Here is a 20503-nt window from a genome sequence, read left to right on the forward strand (position 1 = left end):
TTAGCATGCTGCTGTTAGTATTTATTTCAAAGCACTGTTGTGCCTAAGTACAGCCTCCCAGAGCCACTAGCATGGATGTAGACTCTTAGTCTCATTAGATTACAAATACAGATTAAAAGATACCAAATGTGTAACTCTTTGACTCCAAAGTGACTCAAATTGGTATCAAATTCTTCTTCCTTATCCTCCGAGCATTATAAGTTTAGCTGACGGCTAAAGGCTGGCAGTCGCTTTACAACTCCAATTGGAAAGCATATTATGCTCATACTGTAAAAACAGCCTGACCAAGATCAATATGGGCTCCACACAGGGAAATTCAAGAGCGCTTTAAATTTAAACAGGCAGGACAACCTAATAGAGCCAATTGCCTTGACTCTGTGGAATTATACTGTAGGGAGTGGGAAGTAAAAACGACTAATTAAACCAGTAAATTCTCTCCAGGCTTCAGTTGTCTGCCATTGCACTGCCGGCCATACCGTTTGTTTGTGGTTCAACCTCACAGAACCGAACCACCACCAGCACAAAAAAGCACTTGAGAACAGAGATCCAAGTCACAGCACATTGCAATTCTGTGACAATAACTGATGGATTTTATCAGTGGAATTGTCTTTACAGTCCTTAGTGTTCTCAGTTTGTCTGAGCGTGAGCATGCAGCATAGTCTGATTGGACTAGAAACTGAACTTGGCTTTATCATCTACACTTATGTACAAATGAAGACAAAAATCTAGGAAATAGAAGAAGTGTTGTGATTGAGTATTGAAAGTTTAACAGGAAGACTTTTGAACCAAATGCAGCCTCAGTGCCCAGGCAAGAACCGGCAGGCAGTTCTGTGATAGAGAGAGAGGGCGGCGAGGCTGTGACACTTTACAACTGGCCGAGACTGACAGCGACAACAAACCTTTAAAAGTGCTCTTTCATTCATCAGCTGGTCTGCCAAGCTGTCCTTGCTGCACTCTGCCCATGAGCAAGGTCATCTGGGGAAGAGAGTGAGAAATAGCAGTACTTTACTTTTTTTTTGAGCATTTATGGACATGTTTAGTTCTGTTTGTATGCCCGTGAATGTACGGATTTGAACCATCAAAAGAGCTGTCTCACTGTTTTTCACCAATATAAGACAAGTCATGAGTCCAAGGTTGCTGCTGATTTAATCACTGCTAATTAAGCCCCTAATTAGCAGTGAATAGATGAAGGAGAGCCTCAGCATAAAGGAAAAACAACATGGCCTCTTTCGGCCACTGCTACGTCAGGAAAGAGAGACAAACACTGACACACCACAGCTGTTTTGGGGCCTGACGACATGACACTCATTTTCATCAACATTCTGTTCATTATGCCCAGTGTCTCAAAACAAACCCATTTAATAATCTTGTTTGTTTAAAATAATCTTGCAGCACTTCTTGGAGGCTGCCTACACTGTGTTGGCTCCTGAGAAAAACTGATACTTCATTAACAGTAATATTGATTTAGATTTTGAGGCTTACAGTACAGTGTGCTGTTATGTTTGCATGCGAATAATAAGGGCCGATTAACAGAGGAAAATAGCAACTTATCATTCATGTTTACATTAAAATGCATGATGCATGGAAAGCCTGGTATACCCTTAAATCAAAGAGTCATTCCTAATGTTAATAATAAAAATGATGGATAGCGTTCAATCATAAATCAATGCATTTTTTTGCTTTCATTTAAATTTTGAGTCACGCCCAGGTTTGCGTGTTCATATTTTTGGCACCCAGCATCTATTGCATATGGCAGTGATGAATTGAAGCAATATGATTTTTCATTTTGTTTTGTTTTTTCCCTTTGACGCCTGTCTCTGCATCATTTTGTCTTTTTATGCAGCCGCATGTGGCTGATGGTCATATTATGCATGGTGGCTGGGTTTCTGTTATGTTGCACATGGGTACCGCTCTGCAAGGACATTAGGAGCAAAAAAGCTTAGTTGTTCTCCATGTTGTTTGTTCATTTTTATTGTTTTTATTTGTTTTTGACAGAGAGAGCGTTGCTGAATCTTGAATAGCAGTTGTTAAGATTTCGACATAAAGGGCGGTGACGCTGATATTTTTTCCCATACACTCATGCACAAGCATAGACTTTCACATATGTGTTGCCTCTATTAATCTCCTGTTGTCTCTCTTTGGTCCTTGTTTAGAATCACAGTGCACACTGTGTGGTGAACCAGAAGGTGAGTGGGCCTCGCCATTCCCCAATAGCTCTTGTCATCGTCATCTCCCGGCTTGTTTTGCTGTTTGGGGAGGGTGGGAAGTGGAGCGGGGGCGACACTGTGTTGCAGACACACTGTTCTTCAGTCTTCATCTCAGCAGAGCAATGGTGCGGGCCAGGTTTTAGGTTTCATGTTGAAAAAAATACAACGTGCATAAAGATAGCATCCTCCTGGTTTGGATTTCATTTTAAATCCCCCTTTGTAAAGTATTCAAAAACTGGCCCTGCACATTACAAACTGTCACAGGTGCACTGCAGTGTGGGGCCGGTCAACAAATGTAACTCCAGGAAGCAGCCATCTTTATGCACTTTAGCTAACTCTTACTGACCTGACTGGTTGACAGAATGAAGGCTGAAGAACACATCTTCAGGGTGCTCACTGACCACACTTGCTTCTGCTTCACATCTCACTGAATGTTACAATTTGTGTACACATATGATTCTATGAGTGTCCATGCACTCATGCACATGTATATTCATGTGTTCATGTGTGTACAACATGTTATATTTGAATAGCTGAAAGCTGCTTAGCTCTCAAGCTTACCACTATATTCTCCATTGCCAACTGCAAATCATTTCCATAAGCCATTTCATTCATAAAACTTTCTCTTTGCATGGATTATATATTGAGGGATGACCATTCCTTTTCAGTACCTTTCCTCAGCCATAGCTGTTCATTATTGCTCAATTGTTTCATCTATTGTCTATTGTTCAGTTTCATATGGGAGTCTACTGCAACTGACAATCTCACAAAACAATTGTGACCACAAATCACCTGTGAACACAACAGTAGCTGACAGCGTTTTTTGCATTTAGCAGTGAAAGGAGTGAATCTAACCCATAAACATGTTCAGTGACAGGCTCAGTGACAGATATGATATTTCCCTCTGGACTTAACCTTGTCCAGGAATCAGCCATGTGCCTCTAAGCCCAATAAGCATTATTCTATGTCTCAAAAATCAATGGTGCTCTCTCTTCTTTGCTTGATTGGATTAAGACATAATCAAATGGAGCGCGATAACTGTGTGCCTGTGACCTTCCTGCTGAGACAGGCAGAGAGAGGAGGGAGGAGAGGCCTGAGGGAAGGACAGGGATATGTGTGTTCATGTGGGTGTGCATGTACAGTATTTTATGTGTGCAAACGTGTGTGTAGCTGGGCAGAAGGGAGCTTCCGAGGCACCTCCATGCTGTTGCTCCATGTTGCACAGGGCCACAGGGCCACAGAGCCACAGGAAGAAGCATGGTGTCCCAAAAACCTCCAGAGGGAGACCAGCCCTGGATATAAGGTTGTGTGCATGTGTGTGTAGATATAGAGCAACACTGGAGTTGTATTTCTGGCCAACTGATGAATGTAAGTCCAATTTTTCTCTCCTTTTAGCTAGGTTTTGGTCTCCACTAACGCTTATAAAATATCTTAATAGAGAACTTTATATAACTCTTAAAATATCTGACTTTTTGCCACTAAATGCTCCGCTATATTTACTAGCTAGTTGCTAACTTCTCTCCCTGCTGCTTGGTGCTGTGCATGGAGCGTTCAGTGGAGCCTTTTTTTGCTGAAAACAGCTCCTGCTGTGCCTGGAAACGAGGCTGATCAGAGCTGTGAGAGTGAGCCAAACCAGTAAAGATGCAGGCCGTGAAGCAAAACAATTGGCCAAAAGATGCTAAAACACTGTGTAAATCTGAGGTGAACTGCAGAGTCGGAGGATAGTTCTTTGTGGGTTTGTTATTATGAGCAACTTCTTTGACATGAAACAAAGTCATTTGAGTTATTGTTAATATAGGAATATTGATTAGTGCAGCTTTAAACTCCTCAATGTACAAAAAAATACCATTTAGTAATCTTTATCAAATTCATATTGTCACTGGTGTCCAAAAAATATTAAATACCCAGTATATTTATACAGTATACAGTATATTTGTGTGTTTGCTCTGAGAATTGTCAGAGAAGAACTGAGTGCATTTACATGGCCAACCAAGGCCTTATTGCCTGCAGGTAATTGCTGTCCTGCAGGAGCGACAGAAAGAAAGCGTGTGATGGTCTGAGGGAGAAAGATAGAGACGGACTGAAGTGCAAACATGCACATTTGCACATCTTGTCTCCTTGTCTTTGTGCATGATGCAGTGCCAGGGGCTGCTGGGACCCTCACCCCCATATCTCATAGTACATATGCACCACCTAACACACATATACCAACACATAAAAAGATTATTGGACAGTATCTTAGGTGACAACATATTATGAAATAGATATTTATAATTTTGGGGGTTGTCAAGAGATTTCAGTAGTGTTTTTTCAGTAAGTGATTGTTACAAAGTCCTAGTGTAGTTTCAAATAATGTGTTCATTCTAAATTTCTTTTAAAGCTTTTACTGAGTAATTTGTAGCGCTTACAACTAATTGGTCACAGAGCAGTGTTCTCCATTGCTCTTTTCTTAGCATATGTTTGTCCTACTGTACAGAATCTGCATAAGAGCTTGAAATGCTGAAGGCACAGCTGTTCAGTCAACATACTGAATAATTATTGTAGAATATTTGTGTTTTGGTGACTTTTTCTGTAGAAACTCTCCATGCAAGAAAGCCAAAGGTATTGTTCATTCTTTTAAAGATGCACCAATTACCGCTTTCCTTGGGTTGTTGGGTGAAATGGGCCGTGCCATAAATTTGAAATAATATACAAGGAGACAAGGCTCCAAACAGTAGAGACAAAAAGCCATTCAAATGTGGAGCACTGTGACATAAAATAACACACTTTTAATGCAACACAGAGAAAAAATTACATTACTCAGCTGTGTCTGTAAACTATTATCTGCTGCAGAGAAAGAAATCAGAGGCCTGAATAATAGCTATTAAAGAACAAGGACAGGGAGGACACTTTCATAGATGGGTCGGCCTTAAACATAAACATTATTGAAAAGTCTAAGTCACAGCACTCACCTTGACAGGCACTCCATGACTTCAAAACCCAAAACTGAAATTATTAGGAAGAGTCATACCCAGAGAATACATAATACCTTTAATGAAAATTCAAATAAGTTTAGTCAAGGTCTGACATATGGTGTCAGTCTCAGTTTGCATTACTCATGTGGGGACAAGGAAATCACAGCTGTTTTAGAGTCAAAATAAGAGCCCCAACCTTCAGCTGATGCACGGACAGTTCACTCACCGACAGCAGGCACAAATGTGAGAGGGAGCATTTCATCATTAACCAAACCTTCACCGAGACCCTGAACTTCGCCAAGAGGGAGAGAAAGAAAGAAAATGGCTTGAGAGAGCATGGGGTTAGTGGGATGCATTGAGGGGGACGGAGAACAAGAGTGAAAAAGGTGAAGGATGAGTGGGCAACCCTGTTTCCTAGAAATTGCATCTATATGCTAGTAATTTGTTTTGCCGGTTTGATGGGAAACATAACTGCTGCCTGGATTATGTTCGCTGGCTTATTCCAGTGAAGGACTTTATTTGTTTTTTTGCCACCCACAAATCATATAAAGGTAGTTTAGGCGGTGGATGTTGGGTGTACAATGCACAGGACTTTGACACTTTTAGGCTTTGGTTAAGGTTAGGGAAAGACCATGGTTTCAGTTTCATGTTAAAAAAATAAACTCACTAGAATAAAATAAATAAATAAAATCACTATTCACTTTTTCGGTATTCAACCACCATCTCTCCCCAATTTTAACTAAGTGCCTCAACATAACAATCAAAAATTTGAATCATCCTTTACTTGGCATGAGCAGATATTGTAGTGAAAACGAATGGAATTCATTGTCAGTGACATTCAGGAACAATGTTTCCTCATAATGTTGATAAAAAACACAATCTGTGCCGCATCTTGTTTTATATCAAAATGTATTTGAAGTTGTAAATTAGATGTATACAAATGTATATCTAGGAGACAGGATTAGAGTGGGAGGATGTACTGTAGAACAAAATTTTTAAGCGAGAAGACAAAAGGTGGCAGCTCGCACTTGACACAAATGATCATGGACACACCTGAATGCAGAACATTACTGTTAACTTATATGTACACCTCACACATCCAAACACTCAGCAAGACTAAATCATTTAACATTTCAGGTCAGTGTGGTGGCTATATATTGCTTCCTTTCCATTCCTTGGTGCACTTTATCAACCCTGTAAATGGCTGTCTCTTAGTAATGTTGTGGTGTTGCACAACCCCACCATATTCATGCATTGTATGTATTCAAGGCCCTCTAGTCATTTCCTCAGGAGAGTGGGGGGCGTCTTGGAGTTATAGGTAATATGATTACGTCCTAATGCATATCCCCCTGTGCCCAGAAATACTGTCCTATATTGAATTGGGCAGCATGGATTTTTAATTTTCAGAAACCCATTTGCATTGTATGTTGGCTAGACAAATAGGATGCATGCCAGGCCGTTGGCCAAGGTCAGTGTCCAATATAGAGGAGGCTTGTTGTTAGGTGTGAGGGGAGTACTGATGCTATGCATTATTCAACACAGAGGCTCAAAAGCCATAATAATGCACTCTGTGCTCCGGCAGTTTCCATATGCACTCTGTTTCTGGTTATCTAATAAAAAAAGGAATGATGCAGTTTAAAGTCAAACTGAAACTGAAAACTGATTTTTGCCAAGAAGTCACTATAGGTTATATATATATACTTGGTGTTTGTTTTGACCTTGGTACTTATTTGGTCAAAATTGTAATTGCCAAAAGAAAGACATTTTAATTTTATTTTAATTTTAGAAGTTTTATTTATTATTCTACATTAATGTTCTCCAGGGGGGCGGGAATTTTTGGTTCTGACTCACAATGTTGGTATTGGTAATTTGTTTGGTGAAATATTTCTATGGGAAGGCGCTAAAAATACTTTGTAACATCACTTAAATTCCAATGACCATGCAGACAGCCAATGCTTAGTCCCATCCCTACGTTACTCTGTGACTCCGAACTATAGTTTGTGGTTCGAATCACAGAATAATGTACGGACAGCTGAGATTACAGAACTACCCAATGCTGTGAGTTTTCGCGGTCTGGTCATTTGCCGTCACCCCAACTAGACCATGAAAGAGAGATGGCTGACACTAGCTAGACTGTCCTCCTTTCTTTAATATGGGATGAACACAGCACTGGACTGTGTGAGAGCTGCTAATGACTCAGCAGGTGTTGAAATAATCTGAACGAATAGTAACATCTAGTAGGAATCAGTTGAATGTTAGCAAGCTAAGCTAACTAGCTTCCATTTTTTGAGTGGAAGTCAAGTAGCCTAGCTTGCTTCCTTCCAACTTCCAGTACGATGGGTTCTCATAAATGTTGAATGTTGTAAAGGGACAGATGTCTTAAACTGCTAACGGTGCATAATCAACGCTTGTTGAAAAGGGCGAAAAAAATTGTATCAACATTTGTAGGCTGTGGTGTGCGACAGCGCGTCTCCTAGCAACGTTAGCCCTCAAATGTCTGTCAACCGCTGCTATTGGAACCGCCTACCCAGAGGCCTGAAGCTTAGACAGTGTTTCCTCAAACATGTCCAAATTCGATTTTATTCTCTTAAAAAATTTAAAAATTTTCCAAATAGCTGCTATAATTATAGTTTATTTTTCTTTACACGAAAAGTGAGAAGAATTAAAATTTTAGTTGGACTTTTAAGTCACATCCAATTTTGGTTATTGTGAGTGCTTTATTTTATTTGTTCTTATTTTGTTGTGTCTTTAAATATTTTATCCAATTTTCAGTCTAGCTTCTATCTAACTCAATTTTATCATTATTATTATTATAGCTTTCAATCTTTTTCTCATTTTCATAATTTTTTATCTTAAATTTGTTTTGTCTTTTCATCTATTTTAATTCACTCCATTATGGTCTACACTTCTGTCTTGTCAGTCATATGTGAAGCACTTTGAATTGCACTAACCTGTATGAAAGGTGCTATACAAATAAAGTTTGATTGATTGATATAGAGGAACTGTAAGAGCTTTTAGTACTGTGTGCTGAAATCTCACAAAACTACAGTTTCTGCTTTCGATGCTCGAGTTGGCATATTTTGAGACCTTTAGCCTTCAGCTCAACAAGTTGTGTCTCTCAGCTTAGATCCTGGGCTGCAGCTTCACCAGCCTTTGCCGACAGATCTGGCTGTGCTCCATACACCATACTGGACACAGTCAAGTAGCCAAGCAGCCTGACGGCCAGTAGTGCAACATGGGATTGCAGTACTGTTCACAAGGCAGACACAACGTTCCAGGGGCTTAGTGTATGAGAGAATGACAAAGCAGCAGCTTTATGTCACTAACAGCCATCTGAGAGAGAAAGAGAGGGGGCGAGCAGGGAGAGTAAGAAGAAATATAACATCTGAAGATTGCCTGCAGCTGTCCACTGAAGTGGGATTAAGAAAGCATGCTATTTAAACTGCAAGCAATTTTTTTCCTTCACCAGGCGGCAAGGAAAAGTGCAGCAGGCAGTCAATCTTTTGAGCTTATCATCAAGTAACCAAAGTTGCTCTCTCAGCTTTCTCGACCTCCCATTCTCTTTCGAGTCGCAGACACACACAGCCACAAAAACCACAATTTATTATCACTCAACGCACTTTTCTGACACTTCCCCCACAGTCCCCCACAGTCCCCCACTTTGATATTTTTAGACTTAATATTACCCTTCAACACATTTGAAATGAATTATAATGGCTCAGGGAGATCCTTCTAGTTAGGTAAGTGACATATAAAATCTTATAAAGCCAACATAATGAAGGAGGCAGCAAGGACAAAGTTGTGGCAGATAGCTGGCACTGTCTCAGATATTACATGCAATCTCATTTAGCTTTAGTTTGAGCACAGGCATGACAAATGTGTGGGGATGCGTTTGTTCTGGAGATTGAAATGGAACTCTCTTTTTCACACTGCTGCCATCGATCTGTCCGCCACTAAGTCACCAGGAACATCAAAATCAGTGGCTAGAGTAATGAGAAGGCAAAGATACAGACACCTTACCAGAGAGCTAGTGAGAAGCCCTCAGCAGCCTTAGCAGAAGTTCAAATCAGAGGTAGTATCTGTCTTTGTCTGTCCACCACTATCAGTATTTTGTTTCCGCAATGTGACATGAGAAACCCCAACACTGCCAATCAGGCTGCAGATGAGAGTAGGCGCCTCGACTGTGTGTATGTGTGGGTAGGTGTGTGTGTCTCCCAGGTGAGCAACTGTCCAGGTTTGGCTGTAATGGCTTCAGGGGAGCGCATACGGAGCAGCTTTGCTCAGAGAATCCCGGGAAAGCGAGGGGAAAGCTCGACATCACTCCAGGCAAAAGACTGATGAGCAGCAGGAACATTGGGGAAAGTTTGAACTAACTCAGAGGGGAATGTCTTGGATGAGCTTTCTGTCGATTGCTCTTATTTGTGACTCATTTAAGAAAACAAAGCGAGAGCTTGTTGGCAAAAATGCAATACTTGTTTTTCAGTGAGATGACTCACAGATGAATATATCTCCAAATATTTGTATCGTTATCACCCATAAGCATCATGTTCTGAGGCAGAATGCAGTCAATGAAATGAGAGTGATTTTTTTTTTTATTCATTGCTGCCTCTAACTTCACTGTAGCTCATGTGGTTTTATTGGACTCGGGGTGATAACAAGAGCAACTGACCATCATCATGCAAATAGTCTCATTACTAGGAAAGCTCCCAGAGGTTGTGGTATAAATCGGCTGGGGGAGGTGTCATCACTCTGCTCCTGGTGCAGACATTATTCAGCTCCCATTTCATGATGACAAACACACCGCTTGACCATTTGGATAGGTATAAGTGATGGTAGGAACAAATATGGCATGTTTTCATTTTGGGTTAGTTGCCAATACTTGAATAGAAAACAGGATAAAACCTATTTTACGATGTTCTGCAAGTATTTTAATATTTCCTTAATTATCAAACTATTGAACTAATCATACAGTATATCTACAATCTACGTAGTTTGAATATGTAGTGGTTTGCAAGTTTTGAGAGTTCAAGAGGCAGTGAGTCACATCCTCTCCTGGTTATCAAAAGGCGGCCACTGTGAGAAGACACCCATGACCAGGCGGCGCGTAAAGTTGAAAGAATTTGATTCATGAAGGAACAATAACCAAACAAGTGTGTTCTGATGCTTGCCTTACAAGCATCAGAACACACTTGTTTGGTTTGCAAGATTGATTCAGACAATGGACAAACTTTTGGCAGGAAAGAAAAGACAAACAGATTAAGCATTAAGCAAACACGTAAGTCATGTTTGAAATATGACAACGCCTATCTTGCTCTTGAGTTTACTATCAGTATAGCAGGAGAGATCTGTGTCTCTTCTGTCTAAAAACTCATTTGTTTTTTCATTCCGATGTACATCCAATTACATCGTTTTCAATTCATTAGTCTCAGAGTTAGTCTCATGATTTAGCCTCAGGGGCCATCACCAGGCAACAAGAACAAGACATTATACATGACCAACACTGGACTATTGATTAGCTGCTTGAGTAATGCATTCTTAATTAAATGGTATTTTAATGTGAATTTGCCATAGGATTGATGTATGTAAAGGGGGCAGCTATTCAAATGATTGATGGCACGATAAATGTCTTTTTTAAGGCATTAGATTTTGGGCAAGGTAACATGATTTGGCCATCACCTGCTGTTCTTGTTAAATGACTGTGAAAGTTACTACATTTGATCATTTGACTGTGTAAAAACTCTAGTGGAATAAGGCTTAGTGGAATAAATGCTATCGCAGAAGAATGTGACTGTGCTTAAGGCAAGCCTTTTCTGTACTGGTAACCGTAAGAGTTTACGATGTATGCTGTGTGTGTTCATTCTTATGGGGCAATGTAAGACTAATCTAGCAGCTCTGTTCTGGGCAACAATCGTGTGAATGTGTTCTACCCAAGACAGATACCATCTTCTTTTTCTTTGGGCACTGTCTTTCACGCCAGTCAATATTCATGTACCCTAGTAAGAAAATTTCACCATTCACATCTGCAACTCTGTCAATCAGCTCACATAAGTCATTCAGATAATGAGTATCAGTTCCAGAAGGCCTGTAGCAACAACCTATCAAGATTGGCTTTAGGTGAGGAAGATATACTCTAACCCATAAAGAGTTATTTGGCATGAACTCAGCACACAGTGTTGCAGGAAAATTATTTTTGATTTATATTGCTATGCCACCCCCAATGTATATTTCTGTCTCTCCTGAAAATGTTATAGCCATCAGTGGATACCTCTGCATTCTGGATGGTAACATCCAAGTGGGTCTCAGACACAGCCAAGATGTGGATGGTGTTATTCTGAGTGAGATAGTTCAGTTCATGTACCTTATTTCTGACACTGCAGACATTCAGATGAGCCATCATAAGGCCCTTTGTAGGAGATGTTAACATATATATATATATCTACATATGTATACATATACAGTATATTGTTTCCTGTTGTATTTATATTGGTTAACAAACCAACCACATATCAGTAAGTACTTTTTCAACACCTTAAAAGTATCTGTTTTGAGGTGCAGTCCATTATATTAATAGGGGGCTAATAACATTTGTTTCAAACACTAAAAATGGAGCAAAAGGTCAAAATTCTGTGTCAACTCTAATTGTTCTTTAAATTTAGATTCAGGTAGGGAAATTGTCTTTAATGGGGCACCAGTCCTTCATGATTATGATACCTTGTACGCTGTCTGTTTGAATCTCTGTCTCTCTCCTTTTCCTGTTCTTTCACTTTCTCTTACTCTCTTAAGAAATTGTCAAAATCAAAATGAAGTACATAGACACAGCAGCCTGCTGATAAGCAGGTCTTCTCTCTCTTTCACTTCCATCTGTCCTGCCTTTGTCCTCTTCTTAATATGAGTGTGTCCACTGCCTCACACCGCCGTGGTCATCACTGCTGAGGTCTTCTCCCTGCGGGCACAGCCTCTTTCTTCAGAGCTGCTTATTAAAACCCCAAACCTGGTCTCTTCGAGCCTCTCGCTATCTTTCTCCTTCACCACCTCTTTCTCTCTATTACATTTCCTCTTTAAACACAGACACCCAGGGACAAAGGTGGGAATTTCCTTCTAGTTTGTTCCACCCAGTCAGGCATGAGCTCTTCAGATTTTTCAGCAACAAGAACCAATTACTGTAATACGACTCATAGAATTCCCTTGCAGAACCACCGTGTCATCATTTCACATCATTCCTGTGCTGGCCCTTTCTCTTCAGTCAGTCCTGGCCTATATGATCAAGGGCCTCATGTATATGGAGCCCCAAAGAAAATAATCAACACTCTCCAAAATGATGGTACCTTAGAGATGCTAGTGATTACAGAGCACCGCAAACTCACCATATTTAATCTCTGCATCTGTGTTTGATTATAATCAAAGTTTATTGCCGCACTTTTATTCATGAAGTCTCCGCAGGTGCATCGCTTGGCTAGTCAAGCATTAGACAGGGCCAGAGATATCAGATGATGCACTGGCTTGCTACTGAATCGCGAGCACACTGTTGCTATGTATAGGCTCAGAGCATTCAGAAGAATGGATTGGGAGAGTACAAGACTGATGGCTACTGTCAGGCTGCAGCATGGGTGAATCATGAACACTACTATTTTCACCCATCCGAATTTCCACATAATGTTCCACCTCATGAACATTTCCTGCTGGAACAGTCTCCTTTTCACCAGCGTTTTATTTTTGTATGATTGTGCAGGGTGAGGAATGAAGGGTTGATTCTTTTCATTTAAACTGAATTGACGTCATTGACATTTGACATTGTGCTTGCAGAACAGCTCATAAAACAAGGAGGACTGTAGCTCAATGACATAGTGCTCATCAGTTTATTGTGGTGCATTGTTTACAACTTGATAAGCTCAAACAGCTTGAGGTCATAGAGAAGCACAATCCCTTTACGTAACAGGGAGACTCAGTCCTCTGTGCCCTATGACAGATAGTAAGACTTTCAGTGATACTGAATCACCATGACGTGGGAGATAATGAACACAACACACATCCTACAGTAGAACATTGGGGCTATTTTTTACTCGATTCAAGGATGTGCTGGTTTCATTGCCAAACACTACCTCTCACTTTGTGTTGTTCCTCTCTAGTTCATGCGCTTGCACCAAAATCACATTATCATGCTCTGCAGCCTCTTCATTTAGCCATATATTTGGCTCAGTAGCGCTGGGAAAAGACATTCGATTCTTAAAAGCATGTCAGCCAGCAGGAAATAGGGCTTACTTTTTTCCATCTGGTCTCCTCTATTCTGCCCTGCTTTTCCTAATGACAGTAGGCAAACCTCACAGCCCATGTGAAAACCCGTAGTGTCACCCTAATGTACCAAATACAGTGTTTTTAATAATGATGTGTTTGGGTACATGCGCATCCACTATGTGGGAACTTGGGATATAGTACTTCAGTGACCACTCTATCTGCAGCTCTATTAGCTAGTAACCTCAGTGCAACTCAGGTGAAGACAAAATGAGTTGAGCAAGTCAGACAGATTTCCCACTGGCCCAGAATTCATTGCCTCTAGTCGGGCTAAGACTTGGTAGCGACATAAGACACATATGCTCAGAGGACCAAAAGTTTGGCTAGGAAAATTGAGTGATGCTGAGGAAACAACATCGTCATTATCACTATAACAAAACTGGATCCTACAGTATTAAACCTTACATAATAATTCAGGCCAATAACTGACTACAGTCTCTAATTTTCTTGTCATCATGATGCTTTCTGTCTGATGAGCTGTCTTGCCAGCTTTCAAGCAACGTCTAACACACAGTGTTTTCCATTTTATATCATCAAAAACGGTCCCTTATTAAATATATGGACCACTTTAAACACGAAATTTTAACGCTAGCTCTCATTCCCATTCATGACAGACATGCCTCGGAGGTGTAGTCCTAGAGCTAGAGACACACTTTTCATTGCTAAAAATAAACACATCTCATGCTCTGCCATCCTGATTTTCAAGAGGAAACACACACCCAAAGAGCATAAATAAGGGAGAGAAGAACGTTGCTCACAGTTTGAACTGCTCAAGGGAACTGTCATTATTTTTAGCAACAATTATGACAAAACTGCACTTCTGTGAGTTTGGGTAACCCTTCCCTCCACATCAGGGAATATTTGAATCATCCATGAGAGAGGCTGATTCGCCTACAAATAATTTCTCTTCCCACACAAGTTTTGGAGAAGTGTTATTTGGAAGTCTTCGTTTAGAAACGATATATTGGTGATACTGTTTAGAAATTCTTCCAGTAACTACCAGGGTGATCATGTGAATCATGTCAGAAGTGTCATTTTTGCAGCGATTGCTTCAAATTTGGTTTCTTTGTTTAGGAAATTCACTCAAGAAAAAGTGCAGCCTTTTGCTGTCACCGACTGTGTTCAATCACAGTACCTCCTGTGGCAAGCTAACCTCAGGACATATTAGCCGGCCCTTTTGGTCGGGTCTGTGTGTGATAACCAGCATCAGTCTGACGTGGCAATAATCCAAGATCAGAGGGGTTAATAGTGTGTACTGTGTCCTCACCCTAAAGGCCCCCACTTCCCTAAAGGGTCCTCATAACGACTAAACGCCTGGGTCTGATGTGGACCTCAGGAAACATTAATTCCTCACCCAGCCTCAGTGGAGGTCACTTTGGGTTAATCTTTGTGGCAGGAATCTGGGCTGTGGAGCCTTTGATGATGGATGTATGCCATGGCTCATGGCCCTCCATCAGATGTGTTTTACTGAAATGTAATACACCCTATTGCTTGCTTACACATTAGTCACATTACTTATGGCCAAGAGGTCTTGGATTAACCTCCACGTCATTCTTGACGTGGAGGTGGAATTAAGCCTGTTTTGCATTTTTTGTGAATTTAAAATGATTTAGGCAGCAGTGGCATTCTTATAAATATGCCCATTTTGTGGCAGCGAGGTCACTACCTTTGAGCTCACCTGAAGTGCTTTCAAGGATCACACAAGATACTTAATTTGGGTTCACTCTGACAGCCAGTTCCACTTAATGCTCATTATAAAAACCAAACAATCCATCACTGTCAGCTGTAAAGGCACTTCTGCACAGGTAATGCAACCTGTGGTATTTCCTCCTGGCACCCTCTCTAAAGTGGTCAAATCTCACTCGCACTGCTACTTATCTGCCCAGCTTCTGAGGTGCAACAACTGAATACCAGCAGACAACTGTGCACTTTTTAACAAACACGTTGAATGATGAGACCTGAGATGAAATGAGACCTTCTTTCTAGATGGAGGAGAGCTCTATAACTTATATTAATATAACTCTCTTTCTCTCTTTCTAGTTGCTGTCTGATTCAGAGAGGTTGATTCATGTTTTTTTTGGTATGGGATGACAAGCTGCAAAGCTGCAGTGACAATAGCTTGATGGAAGCTGGTTTAATATGCTTAATATTAAAATTTTTAAAAAATTAAGCATTGCCAACAACAGCAAGCTTGATGAATTGATCTCTGTCTGTCATTGATTAATTGATGTCTTTTACTATCATAAAATGTAAAAGTTAAGTATGGATACATGAAGGTAAGAAGGATTATGTTCCTATATAAGCCATTAAATTTGGTCATTAAGACAATGAGATGGTGGCTGTACAATGTTATTTTTTTAAAAGTAAAAATGGCATGTATACTTTTTGTTTAGCCATAATTTGCAAATGTTAGCATGCTAACATTTTTTACTAAGATGATGAACACGGTGAACAACATTATACCTGCTAAATATTGTTAGCATGCTAATGTTAGTATGTTATTTTTCTCAAGTACAGCCTCACAGAGCCGCTAGCATGGCAGTAGACCCGTACATAGATTTAATTTACGATGATATAGAACAGAAAATCCTCACATTGGAGAAGCTGAAAACAGAGAATGTTGTGTGGTTTTGCTTGATATTTGACTCAAACAGTTAATCGATGATCAAAATTGTTGCACATTAATTAGTTTCACCTCTAATATCCAGGATAGAGCATGTTTGTTTGTATTGTATATGCAAAGGAGGTGGTTGTAGTGCATGGACTATTTCAGATGGTTAAATCCAAGTTTTTCTTTAGAACTATTCTGTAAGTAAGGATATTTGATGAGGATATTTCACAACACAACATTGATTTTATGAGTTTCACTTCCCACTGAATAGTTTCTGCAAATGAGGTACAACATAAATGCAAGTGTGCCGGCTGGTCATATACCACCTTACTGATGATCCATTAGTAATTACAAAATTGTGGTGCCAATTTTAGGAGAGTTCAGAGCTCCCTCCCAAGCTGAAAAAAATTCAAAATTTAATGTTGTGAACTGGGGAATCAGGAGAAACAGGAGCAGTTGAGGTCAAGACATACTGACCTTTGCTACTGACTAAGTCCACACTTGTCTGGTGACCCTAAAGTATCTCTCTTATGGGAAAACCCATAAGCACTTTAATTAGTCCCAGTACCATTTAACTTTATATCCTCATATACTGCAGCTCTGTGGACCTTTCCTGCGCCTTCCCTCCTGTTAATGTAATGGAGCCACAGCCAGTATTTACAAATGAATCCCTCCATCCCTCCTAATGTGTTTGTGATCAAGTTTTGCACTAAGCAGCCCAATAGGACTTAGTGAGTGATGCCCCGCGCTCAGAGAAAGTACACAACATTAATAACTCAAGGTATCTATTGCCTTTATCAGATTGACAAAACCCATGGCATTAGCAGAGCGCTGAATGAGGGGACCAGCAGCAATTAAATCACCACCTCTCATTGTTCGCGTTCAGGCAGCATTAAAGTACGACAAGTGAAACATAATTAGGTATTAAATCGTATGAAATTGACCATTGAGTGAAACAGATTCACAGCATGTTTCATATATTCCCCGTTAATTCATGCAAAACAACATTAATCCATCATAAGCATGCCTCGCTGCATGCTTCGCCTTGTCTCACCTTGTCCTATGTTAATTCATCCTCTTCTTTGGCTCCCTTTTCTCCTCACCTATCATCCATGTCTGCCTTTTCTGAACACAAAATGATGTGAGACTTCACAGCACTGTTTCTCATTTACAGTAGGATCACATACTCTCACACAGACTTCACTGAACGCAACAGTTTGTTGATATTGAATCACACCTGCAAATATTGAATACTTTGTAATTCGTGTTTTCCCAGACTTGTGTAATCTCTCTGATGAGGAACGGGAGACAAAAAAAGAAAAAAAAGAAAATGTCAACAAGGATGAACTGACTACGTTACCCAAACTGTTTTGTTCTTCTTTCGATTATGATCCTCAGTGCTCATGGTGAAGTAATTGTTGTGAGCTCATTCATTTGCAGCTTGCGTACACATCACATACAGGAGTTTTTCAAAGCTCAGGCCTCAAGGACAAACATTAGAGGCCAATCAGAAGCAGTGTGATGCAACGATGCGGTCGTTACCCTCGGGGCTCGCCTTGTTGGATATGGAGATGAGAGTGGGAGGGATATCACAGGCACTTTAATTGATTTCAGTCAAGGATCAGACCACCCAGATGTTGTGCAATTTCACTATCCATAACCAATAAATACTGAAAAAGTCACAGCACATTTTGTTATATTTTACTGCATGATGGTAACAATAAGGCAAAGTGTTATTAAAGACAGTGGTGTAATTGCTAGAGAGGGGACTAGGGGCATATTATTCTTTGCTCATGACACAGAGCATGCACACCCAGCGTTTGTTCTGTCTCTTTCTTGATTTTAATTCATATTTGACACTAGAGATGATCCTAGAATTGCTAAGTTAGTGAACCTTGAGTTTAGAATTTTTATCACATGTATATGTGTTCCCAATGTCAAGAATGAGGCTCCACGCTAATTCATTTTCTGTCCATTGACTAATCAATTAATCATCTAGTTGATCAATTATGCCCTAAATGAGAATGGGGCGTTCAGGCTTTCCTTGTCAACTCATAAAGTCAAACATTTTTATCACCAGGTAGTTGCCCTCATACATCCAACAAAATGTAAATACCAGTGGTAAAGTGAGACCAGGTTTACAGTATGTGTTGTCATGTTTAATTTCAACATATCATGCATGGACAACTGGCAAATAGTGTACCAGGTTAATGGTAAATATATCCATATAAATGACACCCTGTGATAAAACAGCACATCCAGGCTACTAACAACAACATTCACACCCTGCAGTGGCTTTTTTATTGGTGTGATACTGTATATTTACCAGTAATGGATTCCCACCAGAGCTTAAATAGAATCTTTGATGTGGTCTTGTGATATTTTCTGACTACAAATTGCTGATGATCTCCTGATCACACCATTTAACAAGTGAAAAGTGCAAATTAAATTGTGATGTGTTCTCCAACTTTGGGCAAAGGTAGGCAGTGTTTCTCCATTTGGAAGAGACTTTGAAATGAGAGGGACATTGTTGGCCCGTGATTGCCCATATTGAGTCTAGAAATACAAACTCTGGAGAATCAGGCCCCTGAATTGGGACACAGCTAGTGGCTGCTGCACCAGACAACTGTCACATCTCTCCATGCACTATATGTGGCCCCAGGCAAAGACAAACCCTCTGGTCCTGGCTGTGATGCGCTCAAGCTTTGTTTCTAAGCAACGTCCAGCTCAAAGCTTGGAGGAAATGAACGAGGAGACTTGTTGTAGAGTCGAGTTGATGGGGTGGGTGGATGGAGGGATGGATGTCTGTTGTGGTAGTGATTCTGTAGGAACAGTTATGTCAGAGATTGCTTTTAGAGCAGTGTTGAACTTCAGTAGACTCTTGAGTTGTTTAGCTGCCCAGCCATGATGTAAGTCCAAATTTTGGCGATCGTTATCAGCAGCTCATGAATTTTAATTTTGAAGCCTGTTTTCCTACGCAATGAAAATGAATGATATGCTTAAAGCTATACAAGTTAATTTGCACTAAAGGATTTTGCATTGCTGCCTGTCTGTTATGTATCATATTGCTGTGTATTCCAAGTTGCTATCAGAATCAGAATCAGCTTTATTGCCAAGTATTTGCTTTGGTATTATGGTGCATACAGTAAACATAGTAAGTAGAAAAATATAAAGAAAGATAGCAAGCAAGTACTGCAAGTCGAAGTCATAAATATAAAATAGACAATAAGAAAAAATATTATATAAATAGTCAAGAATATGTACAATGTGACTTATTTAAATTTAAGTACTGTTTGTACGGGATGTGCAAGACATTTACTTGGAAATGTGCAAGACTTCACAGTATGAAGCACAAAGACTATTTGCAAAGAGAGTCCTATTGTCATACTGTACCTCCAAGTCAAATTGTATTGTCATCTCCATTTACTACACCAAGTGAGTGTTCCTGACGAAACTTTGCATTCTTAACTGAATACTGACCTGTCTTTCACCCCTTTTCACACTCTCTCGATCTGACAGCACACAGATTCCCACACACATTATGAATTACTTCTACTCACCTCACAGAGATTCAAGAATGGCTTGCCGATGAGATTCAGCGGAAGAGGCTGCAGTCAGACCCCTGGGAATAAGAATAAAAAGAGTGTGAAGGAGGGACATCAACTAAAAATGGGAACCATGTTTGGCCTGTCACAAATCAATCTCAACACTTGCTTTTGATATGTTTTCTCTGTTTCTTGTGTCTTTGTTTCTGTTGCACACTTTAACATCAAATATCAGATGACACCTTAAATCCGATCCAGTCTGGCTGTTTTTAAAGCCTATATCCACGTTTTCCATATCTCCTTTTATCCCATTATAGCTACTTGTGTTGGATCTGGGGGGGAAACTGAATCAACCCTCTCACTCCATTGAATTATTACTAGAATCATGTGGTTTGAGTGACTGCCAGGGTAGGCAAATGAAAGCCAGCCTGCCCCCTTAAGAGTGTTTTTTACACAGATGTTGACGATCAAGGTAGCATGAGGGTACATATCTGATCTACATTACTCTTGTAACTCAGATGTGTAAGACAGGATCATGTGACATGGATTGTAAAGGAGGAGGGCAACCATTCAACAAGTGTTGTAGAAGTTGCTTTTACCATCAGCTGCCATAACATCCTTACCTAATTAACACTTTGCAGTATAGCCTTCTATATGACTTTGAAGAGGGAAATTTAAGGCATCTAGCAAATATTTTATTAACTAATATGTAAATTAGCATCCAGGTTGTCAAAATGCAAAAAGCAAGACAGCTCAGTGGTGTGGAATCTTGCTCATCTCACAAAGGTCATTTTTGGACCACCCTTGGTCTGTTATTGACTTCTCATTACTGTGGGTCATTTTGGGCATCAGATTGCACTTTTAGTAGGCTTTCCATGGGCTGGAACCTGCCAGACA

The 20503-nt window shown here is 40.1% G+C and overlaps 1 protein-coding gene across 8 annotated transcripts in view; it reads left to right on the forward strand.

Annotated features, from left to right (window-relative positions):
* Window positions 1–20503, forward strand: part of dlgap2a (discs, large (Drosophila) homolog-associated protein 2a) — a 164545-nt gene that overhangs the window by 81030 nt on the left and 63012 nt on the right. For 3 of the 8 annotated variants that reach the window (XM_044166680.1, XM_044166672.1, XM_044166673.1), the window contains one exon: window positions 2154–2186. The exons of the other annotated variants lie outside the window; for them this stretch is intronic. In XM_044166680.1, the coding sequence (XP_044022615.1) occupies window positions 2154–2186 (33 nt within the window). The remainder of the gene's footprint in view (window positions 1–2153; window positions 2187–20503) is intronic. 8 annotated transcript variants of the gene reach the window in all.

This window comes from Siniperca chuatsi, linkage group LG15 (genome assembly GCF_020085105.1).
Source record: "Siniperca chuatsi isolate FFG_IHB_CAS linkage group LG15, ASM2008510v1, whole genome shotgun sequence".
Classification (NCBI taxonomy): Eukaryota; Metazoa; Chordata; class Actinopteri; order Centrarchiformes; family Sinipercidae; genus Siniperca; species Siniperca chuatsi.